The 12,873-nt window shown below is 47.7% G+C and overlaps 1 protein-coding gene across 1 annotated transcript; it reads left to right on the forward strand.

Annotated features, from left to right (window-relative positions):
• Positions 1–1,190: 1,190 nt before the first annotated feature.
• jazf1b (JAZF zinc finger 1b) lies at positions 1,191–11,296 on the forward strand (the record flags this gene model as incomplete). Its single annotated transcript, XM_080005247.1, has 5 exons — positions 1,191–1,305; positions 8,034–8,106; positions 8,862–9,058; positions 10,014–10,183; positions 11,109–11,296. The coding sequence occupies 5 exons, from the start codon at positions 1,191–1,193 to the stop codon at positions 11,283–11,285; spliced, it is 732 nt and encodes a 243-aa protein (XP_079861373.1). The 3' UTR covers positions 11,286–11,296.
• Between the last annotated feature and the right edge of the window lie 1,577 nt (positions 11,297–12,873).

Genomic DNA, 12,873 nt, shown 5'->3' on the forward strand with positions numbered 1-12,873 from the left:
CATAGCAAGGAATGAAATCTTTCAGGTCTGGTCACGTGCATAAGTGGAATTCAAATAGAATTCCATCGGGTAATTACATTTTTCCGGAGAGAGGCAACTTAATGTGCAGAGGTACTGTTTATATCACAAATTAGAGGCACGACCCAAACAAATGGTCGCTGCCACCGCTTAATTAGTGCGTGGAATAACTCAATAATGAAGGCGTTGTTGTATCAGTTATGCTCGATCTGTGGTTCACAGCACGTTGCGCAGGAACCGCTTTGAAGACGTTGCCGGATCTATTAACCTACACTGCCACCATGTGGCCACACCGAGCAACACAAAACCAATGGTCCTGCTGCAGTCGATTGATGCAGCATGATCGCCTTTACTTAACTATCTATCTATCTATCTATCTATATATCTATCTGTCTATCTATATATCTATCTGTCTATCTATCTATCTATCTGTCTATCTCTCTATCTCTCTATCTATCTATCTATCTATCTGTCTGTCTGTCTCTCTATCGCTCTATCAATGCGATTGTAAAATTAAAAACACCCTTCGAGTTACTGTACGTCATCACTATGTGAAAACGACGCAGAAAGCATTACACTCCCGTCGCCCCAATTCCATTTGAAAATGCAACAGGTTGTTTCTTTTCTTCAACTATTTGGGTTCGCGCTCGTCTTCGCTCTTGTCATTTTCCTTAAAGTTTGCCAATCGTCCCGATCGATCGATTTGATTCATTCGGTCACTTGAGGTGGTGGCCGCTGTTCTTTTCTGCGAATGTTCATCCATATCCACCGAACACGGCGGGCGAGACCCGCTGTGACGGCCTTCCGCTTGCGGCGCTGCGTTCCTGCCGGGGAAAGGCGGACCCCGCCGCCAACAGCGGAAACAGCGTAGGAGCGATGCTGAACGCAAATACACCAAATGCCTGTTTCCTCAAAAGTGACAGCTTAAAAAAAAAATAACTAAATAAAAATGTGTGAAACAATCTGCGTTTTTTGTTTTTGTTTTTTAGCCGAAGTCATCTGATGGATTACCACTTTAAAACTTGTCAACTCGACAGGTAAGAGTGACGTCAGTCGCTCCCGGCGCACGCGGAAGGTTTTTCCGCTCCCCTGTCGCCCCCGCGCTCCAGCTGTTAGCACCGCTGTCCGCCCGCTAGCTGCTAGCCGCCGACACTCCCGATGCAGCAGCGACCATGACTGCCATCGCCGCCGCCTCTTTCTTTTCCAACAGCTGCAGGTTCGGGGGCTGCGGACTTCACTTCGACTCCTTGACCGAGCTCATCGTGCACATCGAAGACAGCCACATCGGTGAGTGCGCGCCGCGCCGCGCCGCGCCATGGCCGCGGCTCCGCGACCCGGCCCGACGTGGCTAACGAGCTAAGCTAGCGAGTGACTTCCTGCGTCCTGACAGCCCTGTTGCTAGGTGTGGCGGCCCGCGGATGTTCTCCCCGAGATGTCCGCGCCGCGGACGGGTCTTGCGGCCGCGTCCTTGTCTCGCGCCTGGGCAGAAACCGCGGCGGCGTCGGAGCGGCGCGCGGCACCGTTTAAAAACACCGCTGCCGCTACGGTTAGGCGCGGAGGCGGGTGCGTCCGGAGCGGGAGACCGCTCCATCATGGCGCCGGGAGACGCGTAACTGCCCCGCGAGCGTCACCCCCCTGGGAGTTGGCGAAGGCGAGCGACAGATCGCGGCGTCCGAATCGGTTTGCGAAAGCGCGCACACCGCTGCTTTTGTCATCAGAATAGCGGCGTCACAGCAGGATGGATCTGATCACCGGTCTACAAATGGGAGTGAAGAGCGTGCGGTTCCGCATGCCTAATATTTTCATTACGAGGTTATGGTGTTCCTGGAGTTGGTCGTATATTCAAATTCCGCGTCAGCGTGAAACAACATTTTTAAAAAGTGCATTTATGTGCATCAACATCATCATTATGTTGCCTCGAAGCCGTGTGTGTTTTTAAAAGGTTTTATGTTGCTGTGTGTAAATATACCCACTCACAATGCAGCTGCTTCCTGGAGAACCTAAGTGCACAGAAAGGCTGAGTAATCCAGGTGCTTGAATATGGGTTGTGAAGAGCCCCCCCGCTCCTGTTCGGTGCTGGATCTTTATATACGCTGTTGCATACCTTAAACACAAGGCTGTATGAGCCATTATTACGTGAGGCGTTATACGCAGCTTTTGGCCTACCGGCTCTGCAAGATATTGACCTACCCCGGAATAGATTTATTAACAAAAAGGCCTCTCACGGTGCTGTCATGGCAATTTACAGCCCTCACAGGCAGACCATGTCATTGGCTGGAATGTGGGAATAAATCATGTCAAAGACGTGTAAAGCAGACCAGTAGGCACCGCTGGGGTCACTATGGTGATGTTTAGATCCGAGCCTTAATGTTAGACCTGCATTAGGGCAGAATGCTCAGGAGAATCATCTATTATATTGTTAACAACACTGTATATGTAGACCTAGATATGCGTTCTTTGCTTTTACTGATAAATGTTTTGGGGGTTTTTATGCTATAAATATTGCTGTTCTGATTTATCTTTCTGACACGTCATCTTATCGTGGTGGTTTGGGTGGTACTAGATACCATTTGCCTCACAATTGTTGTTTCCTAAGGCTGAGCTGTAGCAGGATTTATTGGGTGGCGTCAGAGTAAGCGGCTGCCGCAGGGGGAGACAGGTCAATCTGCTGTATTGGTGTGTTGGTGTGTCTCCGCGGGGAAACCCACACACTCGCAGGACGAGAGACAGGGTGGATGTAGAGATGAGATCTAGGATCCCGGTGATATATGCCCACGGCTGTCCCCTTGTCTCAAACACTACGACAAGTTTATCTATGTCGCAAGTCTATGTGGTTGTAAGAGTATTTCAACTGATTGTTCGGGCTAATATCTGTCAGACATTTATCAGAATTCAAAAGTAAATGGAAAAAAAAATCAGACAACCACAAGGGTTAAAGCCTTTTTTTTTGTGGCAGATGAACATATCTTTTTCTGCGGCGCTATTAATGGCAACTAATTGAGGTGGTCATCAGAGGGGTATTGCTGTAGTCCACAGTCAAACTAATGGGAATTGGCTTCCATCTATTGCTTGCAGTCGCTATACGACCATTTTCTTTATCTCTTCCGTGCATATATCGACAATCTATATATCGACAATCCATACAACACCCCTAAAGATTCCACTTCCCACTATTGCTTCCAGAACCTGTTCAACCAACACAATATTTCAGACTGTTACAATTGAAGTTGACATGTCCCAGCTGTCCCTCTGTTGTTCTTGTTTGTTGCTTGACTTGCTTTAATATCCCCCGCCTCTGATTGTGTGCTGTGCATGTGTCCGAGGTGTTGGCCCAAGGAAAAAGCTCCAAATGACTTATTGGGGAATAACGAGGCAATTAGTTGGACTACAGTGGAAAAACTCTGCGGCCCCCCTCCCTGGTCCGCTGGCCTGTGCCTGCTTGGAGAAGTGTGAAACCTGGCGCGTCCTGCCAAGTGCCTGTGAAGCGTAATTACAGAGAGGGTGCTTGATTTGGCCTCTCTTCCTCCTCATCTGGTGGCCTGCTGCTTAAAACACATTCTCCTTTATAATTAGGTGCCTGGAAAACAAGCAGCCATTCCTGATCCTGCTTCCACCTACAGCTTGCTGGTGAGGTCTACGGACAATAGGTGGTGCTGCTCCCCTGTTGCAGAAGACTCGCCAGATATGCCCAGTCTGCACAAAAATGCACCGAAAATAGAGAATGGAACTTTTAGGCGACACTCAGTAACTAGAACTCATTTCCAGTCCCATTTCACTAAGTAGCGCATTATATCATTCGGATTTATCCACTAGTTTCCGTGGAGTCAAATCAACAAGAAATGTAGATGTTGAGAGTAATGAATTTGATCTAATAAATGTCTAAGCCAACTTACGTTGTTACATCTTAAATAATTTGGTTGTAATACTTCAGGTTACTTCAACTTGAATCCAGTGGTCACTTAAAGTGGCTGATGAAGGCCTTTTTAATTTCAAGTACACATAAACAGCAAAAAAAAAAAAAAACTACTTCCAAGGTTTTTAGATGAGACCTTTCGAAAACCAACATTTGCACAATTGCTTCCAGCCAGCCCATATAACTTATAATGAAACCAAATAAATGGTTATGTTCTATTGTCGTCTGCCACATCACAGTATCAGTAATCTTACTCCAAAATTAAAATAATAGTAATTACCGCAAACAGTGGTATTTCACAATCACTGTGAAGAGCAAAATTGCCTGCCAACACCGGAGCCAAGCCATGTTTTATCTGAAGGGTCCCGTGTTCCTGTGTGGCGTAGAAAACACCGTTCATACATTAAGCTCCTGATTTGTTTACTTTGTCACCATGGTTCCAGGCCTGCGCCGAACAGAGGTAAATAGAGACTGTTATCCAGAGCTGCTCGGTGGCCAATAAGTTAAAAAGTGTCCCGGCTTAGTGGCCGACTCTTAACAATGGGCCTGTTTGTGGCCGCTCCGCACTGGGGGCCTCATTTAGCAGATTTTTGTAATGCACTTCCCCCAAATCTGAGCGGAAGCAATAAATTTGGAAAGCAATAACTGGTGCCCCGATCTGTGCACCTGGTGAACCTAATTACGTTTCCCGATCCCCAGACACCGGCGCTCCTGTTCCTGTACTCTGATTGAGGGGTAGCTGAACGCAACGCAACGCTCTCTACGGGAGATAATGTGCAGGTTGTGTAGACATTGCAGAACAGGGATCTCTACTGTGGCGGGACGCAGGATCCTGAATAAATGACATTTTGTAAAACGCATGCGACCTTTTGCGTTGGAGTCGGCATCCTCCGAGTCGGAGAGCGGGCGGCATGTGTTGGCCGAAGATACTAGTAAAAATATTATTCCGCTCTTTTCCGTACCTTGCCATGGCTTCCTTTACGGCCTTGGGTGCACAAACGATTTTCATTTCCTCTTCAGAGTTCACATCTTAATGAATTACCTTTGCCACCACTCTTAGAAACGTCTCCCACCGCTCAAAATTGTCATAAAAATGTCAACATGATGCTCGCCACTCTGCACTTCCCCACAACGCTCCGAGCCAAGAGGGCGGATGGAATAGCCGGCGTCTGGTGGGAAGAGGGGGGTGGGGGTGGGGGTGGGGGGTGTGACTGTGTGTGGGGGGGATAATGAAGAACTAGTAGGCGTCACTTCCCCTGTTGCCTTAGGAAGTCTTGTTGTGCGATCGTTCATTGGTTTCCTGTTGTGTGCTGCCATGTTGCAGGCCCGGCTCTAATGAGGACGTGGTTATTGCATCATGCTGCTCTTGTGTGGCGCTACCAGTGAGTCAGATATTAATAGTGAAATTGTGAAATAGGACTAGATATCATAAAAAGTTTTTATGTTGTGATGTGTCACCCATCCTTAGATGCGGTTTAGATTAAATGTATAAAAAGCACCGTTTTGGTCATCCCCGAAATAGCGTCACACCCGTCTTAAAAAACACTGTGATTCTTGATGATAGCGCTCTTGCGCGGCTCAACCACAGGCTCTAAAAATACATATCTATACATTTTCAGTTCCAATGGGGTTGATTTTATGTGAGCCAGAAGCCATGTCACATTTCCCGAAACCCACTCAACATTTTAACAAACATGGCGAAAAAGCTGCTGACAGTTGACCACCAGGGTGGACCACCTGTGTAGACTGATTAGCGGGGTTCCCATCTCCCCGCCAGGCACCTTCGGTCCTGGTTCCAATCTAAGACCTTCACAGGAGGCAGGTCTCTGCTGGTGGCCCACAAAAGAACAGCAGGGGCCCCGGACGATTGGCCCCCCGCTGGCCCCATTCTCCTTGGTCCCTTAACTAAGGTGTGCGTGATTTACAGCGTGTGGCAGCGGATTGATCCGCTGCTATTTGAGCAAAACCGCCATTCCATTCCTCCACGCTCATTAGGGAACTTCGGAAGGCGTTCTTCCCGTTGACTCGCACGCACACATGCACACGCCCACATTCACACGCCCACAACACCCTGTGCACTCCGCCGAGGGGTCTTGGCAGTGTGCAGAATGCCATTATTAATGTGTCTTTCTGACTTTGTGTTTCCCATGGCTGGAGGCAGAGTGGAGAGCGGTGTGTTGTCTTTCTCACTCTGGCTAAATCCACTATTAATGAAACACTTGCTCAGGATTTACATGCCCCCCACCCCCGCCCGCGCCCACTCTCTCCCGGGCCCCGAGTCCCGGGCTGTGGGTTGTAGCTGCTCCAAGGGCCTACGTGTTGGTGTGTCAAGAAACCGTGCCACCATCTAATCATCTTCAAATAAGACATTTCTAGCCTTTGTGGCTGATGATCACGCTCTCTATGCGTTACAAACGCTCGCACTGGCATCATTTGAGGTGGGAGCCTCTGACCTCAAAGTGGTTTCCTTCCCTGGTTTGCCTGACGTTTGCAGTCGCTGCCCGTTTATGGCGGGATTAGAGCGGTGACCTGTGTTGTTAAAATGCAGGATGCAATCTGTATTAGGTCTTTCCTTTGTGTGTGGAAGGAACTACTTTTCATCTGTGAGTCATTAACCCAGTAAGAATCCATTTAGAGAAAGAGAGTGTGTGTGTGTGTGTGTGTGTGTGTGTGTGTGTGTGTGTGTGTGTGTGTGTGTGTGTGTGTGTGTGTGTGTGTGTGTGTGTGTGTGTGTGCGTGCGTGCGCACGCCTGTACACCCTTTCCAGCCTTCCTCTGTTTTCAAAATCCACTCATTTAAAACACTAATTTTTATTTTTATTTTTCCTTCTTCTTTTTTAACTCGTGTAACATTCCACGTTATGGCAACAAAACGCCTTCCTGTAGAGTGTGTGTGTATAAATAGGCGCAGATCCCCTCAGGAATGGACCCCGGCACTACGTTTGACCACATGGGGGTAGCAGCCTTTCACAGCTCCGTTAGAAACGCACACGCGGCCCCAGCTAAAGCGCTAAGAGGCGGCGTTGCTTCGTGGGGATGTCGCGCCGCTCCCGCCCGGGACGGCCTGTCCGGGCTGTTTGAAGACGGGGCCTGGTTTACCTCGGGCGTGGGGGGAACAAAACAAAAAAATAAATAAAAACATTGCGCGCGTCAAACAATAAAAAAAAAAGCTACGGTCATTCCTTATTGTTGCGACGCCGTTAAAAGATAATTTGCGGAGCGGGTTTTGCGGAGGATCTCCGACTCGACAACGAGCGCAGTCTAGACGGTGACGCATCGCGCCGTGTGACGCGGTGGAGCTGGCGAAGTGCACAATATCCCGCGACTCCGCCATCCGCTGCAAAGTTTTATTTTATTTTATTTTATTTTATTTTTTATTAATTTGCAGAGGGAAGGGTTTTGTTTTTGTGCCGCGCCACCCTTACGAGCAGTAACATCCCTTTCCACTGGGGGCCCTGCCCAGTAAAACCACAGCCGCAGCACAACCACCAGTTTGCCTGTGAGCAACTGCACTCCAAGCATTAGGGCTTGAGTGACTTGGCAGTGACCATGAATGGTTTTTAACCCTCTCTAACCTCCCAACTTCTAGTCGATCTGGGACGACGTAGCGATGTGTGGGACTGGATATCGTCTGGGATTTATAGTTGGGATATATAATAAAATGTTGTCGTCAAGTCTGCATAACAATAAAGTAATGCAGCTTTCAGAACTGCATAGAGCGTTGTCGCTGTTCTAATGAATGTTTCTACCTGCTTGGTTATAATATAAACAGTTCTTAACGTGGATATTATGACGATGTCATGATGTGCATACTAATGTTGATTGTTTCTCAAATATTTCTTGTGTGTGAATAACTTATGAAAGCACCAATAGTCACCCCCAAAATATCTTAACCACCATAAAATATCAAAGTGTCAGACAATAATATCGTCAAATTGTTGTTTTTGAGGTATTCATCAAAGGCCGTTGTGATTTGATGTCGTCGATATCTCTATCGCTAGTATGGAGGGAAGTCAAATTCAACTCTTGAGTTAAACTTTATTTAAACTCAACTTCTGTATATTTTTGCATCTTGTTTTTGTTTGTTTTTTTTGTCTCCGTAGACACGGACCCGCGTCTCCTGGAGAAGCAGGAGCAGCAGCAGCCGACCTACGTGGCCCTGAGCTACATCAACAGGTGAAACGCGTGCAGCCTTCGCGCAGAAGGGCAGTCGAGCAGAACGTCCGTACTTACTCTGCAAATAAAGATAAACGAACCTAAATCGGGTATAGATTGAATCCATAATAAAAATTTATCTCCCAGAATTTGACGCAACAATAACGGAGCCGGAGTTAACTTTTGGCCGCGCTGAGGTTCACCTCAGGTAGTTATTGTTAACTACTGCACCAGCGGTTCTGTTCTGCTCCTTATGTAGTTTCATCGTGATTAAATTTGAGTTCCATCTGCTGCAGCGCTCAGGATAATGTTTTTGGTAATTGGGTTTTATGCCGCCGTGGGCTCATCGCCGTCGTCTTTGATATGGTGTTTGAATAGCGATTGTAAAGCGCTAACGCGACGACCCCGCGAATTCGTGGCTCCGCTGCCGCCTCCCTGCCGCCGCGAGCACATCTTGATGTGGTTTTCGACGTAATCTGTTAATTCCACTTTTGCTTTAACAATGTCTGTGTGAACATTTCATTTTTACGGCATTCATTTACCGAGGACTTAACTATCCGTCATAAAAAAAATATATATTTTTTTCGTTTGATGGGAATGGATCCAAGTCAACCGTGTTTTAATTCCAAGCAGGTGTTTTGCAGTAGCGAGTCTGGAGGTCCTCACTGTAACTGTACACGCCCCCCTTATGGTGAAAGGCGTTTTTTTTTTGGGACGTTATCGATCCCGGTTCTAATCCTGACGAGGGGGGGGGGTTCACGTCTCCGGGCCTCCAGGTTCATGACGGACGCGGCGCGGCGGGAGCACGAGGCGCTGAAGAAGAAGCTGCAGCCCAAGCTGTCCCTGTCCCTGACCGGCAGTCTGTCCCGCGCCAGCGTCACCACGCCCCCGCGCCACGCCAGCGGCAACCTCACCCCGCCGGTCACTCCCCCCATCACCCCCTCCTCCTCCTTCCGCAGCAGCACGCCCACAGGTAACCGTGGCGACGACAACTCCGCCGCCCCCTCTCTAGTCGAGGCGCCCCCGCACGCGATGTGGACCAATCTAAATAAGACCATAGTTCCCACAGATTGTTATGTATTAGTAGAATATGTATTAATATATTCTTTTACATATGAGTCATTTCAAGAATTGTAGTCCTTATCCTTTCAATATTTCGGAGATTCTACATTAATTGAAGCATGACGGCGCTCACCCCAGTGCCTATCTGTATTACATTATTTTATTTATTGATATGACGTTAACAGAGACTCTCCCCCTCACATTCGACTCTCATGGTCCCTGGGAGGCACCGCAAGGAACTGGAATTTATTCGCTAACCATTAGCTCCCTAAAATGCCAAGAAGTCAACTTGTGTGTTTTGCATGTAACTGTGTTCCCACGTCTCAGTTGAATGAAATGTACTTTCTTGAACATTTGGTCCGGGCTCGGCGGTTTTCATGGATAAACAATTATTTTATGTCAAATGCATAATTGTTAATTGATAGGACAATTGAAGACACTTTGCCCCAAGGCCCCGGGGAACGCGCTGCATTCTTTCCCACAATTGACATGTTTCCGTCGATCCACAAAACTCGGGCACGGCAACAAAGGAAGTCGAGAACATGGGAACGGGGCGGCAAACCACATGTTGAGAAAGTCGTATCGGTTGATGTTTAGTTTTGTTTTTTTTCCCCCAGTTTAGACACGCGATGACGGGCATAAATCACAGCTCCCTGTCGTCCAGAGAGACCCGTGCTTGTGACCCCAGATCAGGCGCTCGTGTCCCCGAAACGCTCACTGATTCGTCGCCGTTGTCGTCTGTGTGTCCGTCTCCGCCCGCACATGGAACACACACACACACACACACACACACACACACACACACACACACACACACACACACACACACACACACACACACACACACCCCACCATCATCATCACAGGAAGCGAGTGCGATGAAGAGGAGGTGGACTACGAGGACTCGGACAGCGACGAGTCCTGGACCACGGAGAGCGCCATCAGCTCGGAGTCCATCCTCAGCTCCATGTGCATGAACGGAGGCGAGGAGAAGCCGTTTGCCTGCCCCGTCCCCGGCTGCAAAAAGAGATACAAGGTAAGGCCGTGCCGCGCCGGGCCGCGCCGTGCACGCAGACACGCACGTTCTCCCATCCTATTCGTTGCTGGATACTCGGGCCGTAGTACGGAACTGCTCTACCTTGCACATGGCGAACAAAGCCCCCGTCCGGTCGAAGAAAAAACGAAACGCGATTAGGATCCTCGTAGCCCAGAGCTCTGGCACGGTAGCAATTTGCCCGTGCAAACCCTGTTGAGTTGGACGCAAAATAAAAATAGATATCCTGCTGTTGAGAATGGAAAATAGGGTGTTTGTGGAGTATTACAGCTTGTCAACATAAAGGCGTACATCAGTCCACTTCAATGATTTAGAGTTTTACTGCTTTTTCCACTCACATCTGGGGTGTGTGGTTGGGATAAATTATGTGCAGCTTGAGAAAATTGCATCGCTGACGTGAATGACAGGGTTATGGGCGATGACATATTCTGAATCAGTGGGCAGCACCAGGAATACGCAAACAAAACGAGAACAGGCTAGATTTGTTGTGGTGTTTGTTTTATTTTTATTTTTTTTTCCCCCCTCTAAAGCTGTGTGTGTGCGGCAGGTACGCTTTCTGCTTCATAACCCCATCTGAGGTGCCTTGCTTGAATTTGTTTTTGTGCTTCTTAGTTTTAACCAAGTTTAACCAAGTCAAAACCAATGAAGTTGTCAGTGATTCGTTTGTCCCTTTAAAGGAAAACTTATGTTGATGTGGATTTCCGGTAAGTGCTGATTGTCAGTGTTGTTTTTAAAAAGAAAAAGTCAGCAAGGGCTTCGCAGGCCTCCTCTTTTTGACGAAACAACAGAGCAAAGGTTGGGGATCAGGGAGGTGTTCCTTCAACATAAACAATTTAAGAGGTAAAAAAAAAAAAAAGAGCTGACGGAGTTCCCGTGCGTATCTGTATTGTATCTGCCCTCCTCTCAGAACGTCAACGGGATCAAGTACCACGCGAAGAACGGCCACAGGACTCAGATCAGAGTGCGCAAACCCTTCAAGTGCCGCTGCGGGAAGAGCTACAAGACGTCTCAGGGTCTCCGCCACCACACCATCAACTTCCACCCGCCCGTCTCCGCCGACATCATCCGCAAGATGCAGCAGTAGAGCGGGACGGCCGGGGCGGAGCAGCACCAGCCTCCCCCCCCCCCCCCCCGCTGCTTCACCCCCATCGAGCGCGACCACCTCCGTCACCAGCAAGAGCTGACCCCTCCCCTCGGATCCTTGTCCTTTCTTGCCGTCGTTCACACTTCTTCACCAACACTAGCAGTAGTTTGCATGCTTTTGCGCATTATTTTGACCTTGTTTTATCTTTTGTTGTATTTTTTATGTTGTTCACAGTTTTGTACTTTTGCACATTCACTTTGTTATTCATTTTAGGATTTTCTTATTTTTATTTTTGGACATACGAACGTGTGCGTATTATTAATCGGGGCCCGACACAGATGTCAACGCAGCTATGTTGACACACACCAAGCCAAGGATTTAGAATATTTGAGGAGCAGAAAATGGAAAAAAAGGCAGAAGAATAAGAAGAGAGATTGTACGTTTTCTTCTGGACGAGGCGCACTGCCACCAAACGTTTACCATTCCAACAGTATCTCTTAAGAGCCTAAGCATGGTCAAAAAAATCAATCTGAATGTCTGCAGTTTAGCCTCAAATACCCGTCTGAAAGTTGTGTGTATATAGGCTGTCGTCTATTATTTTATGAAGTCTGACGTTTCTACTAAGTTGTTGCTATTGTTTTATATCACTCAAGGGCAAGATCCAATGGAAACACATTGTGTTGGCACCAAAACATGATCTCAGGAGACATTCAAAGCATTTCAGCACCGCAGTCCTAAACAAAGTTTTCACGGTATTTTTGTTACCCTGCTCTCTAAAATTAATGGGTTCTGAGTATTCAGGAACACCTTTTCTGGAGGAAAACAGTAGCCACTGCTGTTTAGTGTTGAGATTTAAGCACTTTTTTGTAAGCGATTGCCAACAAATAAGGAGGATTGTTTGCTTTTGGTAAAATCTCCTGCCTTTACCAGATGTACAGTAGTAACCAAAAGAAGGCGATTGACTTTGAGAGCTCTCTGAACTCTGGAAGCTCCAGGATGTTCCGTTGGATGGGTCCACATCCGACCAATATTTCCTCTTTGCTGTGAGGTTTGCGGCCGGCTGTGGAATGCCTTCAGATCCAGTTCACTGTCCGGCATTTTTGGATGAATTAATAGCAATTGAGGGCGGCACAGCAGGCCAGTGGATAGTGCCGTCACTTTGCAGTGCCAGAGGCCTGGGTTTGATTCCCTCCTGAAGAGGCGCGGCCGGTCCAGATGGGGTGAAGTTTTCACCCTTTGGACCGACCCTTTTAGGTTTTATGAAATCACGGAACAATCATTATCACTAAGCGACAGAGTTATTTTATCATTTTCAGGTCATTGCATAACTCTGTTCCTCTTCTTAGGCTGTACGTGAGTCAGACCTGTTGCTCCTTCTTCGTGCCATAATAATAATAATGTAATGTCAAGTGGGTGCATTAGAGCCTCCTGGGCCGCGTGAGGAAGAGGCGGGTGATCGACAGAGGCTCAGTGGTTAAACTTCAGTGCATGGATGTTGTTGAATACAGTTCATATAGATGTGAAATGTGACAGTATTGTACTGCCAGTGTGGATGGAGTCATTTGATATATTGTGTACAGTGAATGTA

The sequence above is a fragment of the Zeus faber genome (genome assembly GCF_960531495.2).
Source record: "Zeus faber genome assembly, chromosome: 8".
NCBI lineage: Eukaryota > Metazoa > Chordata > Actinopteri > Zeiformes > Zeidae > Zeus > Zeus faber.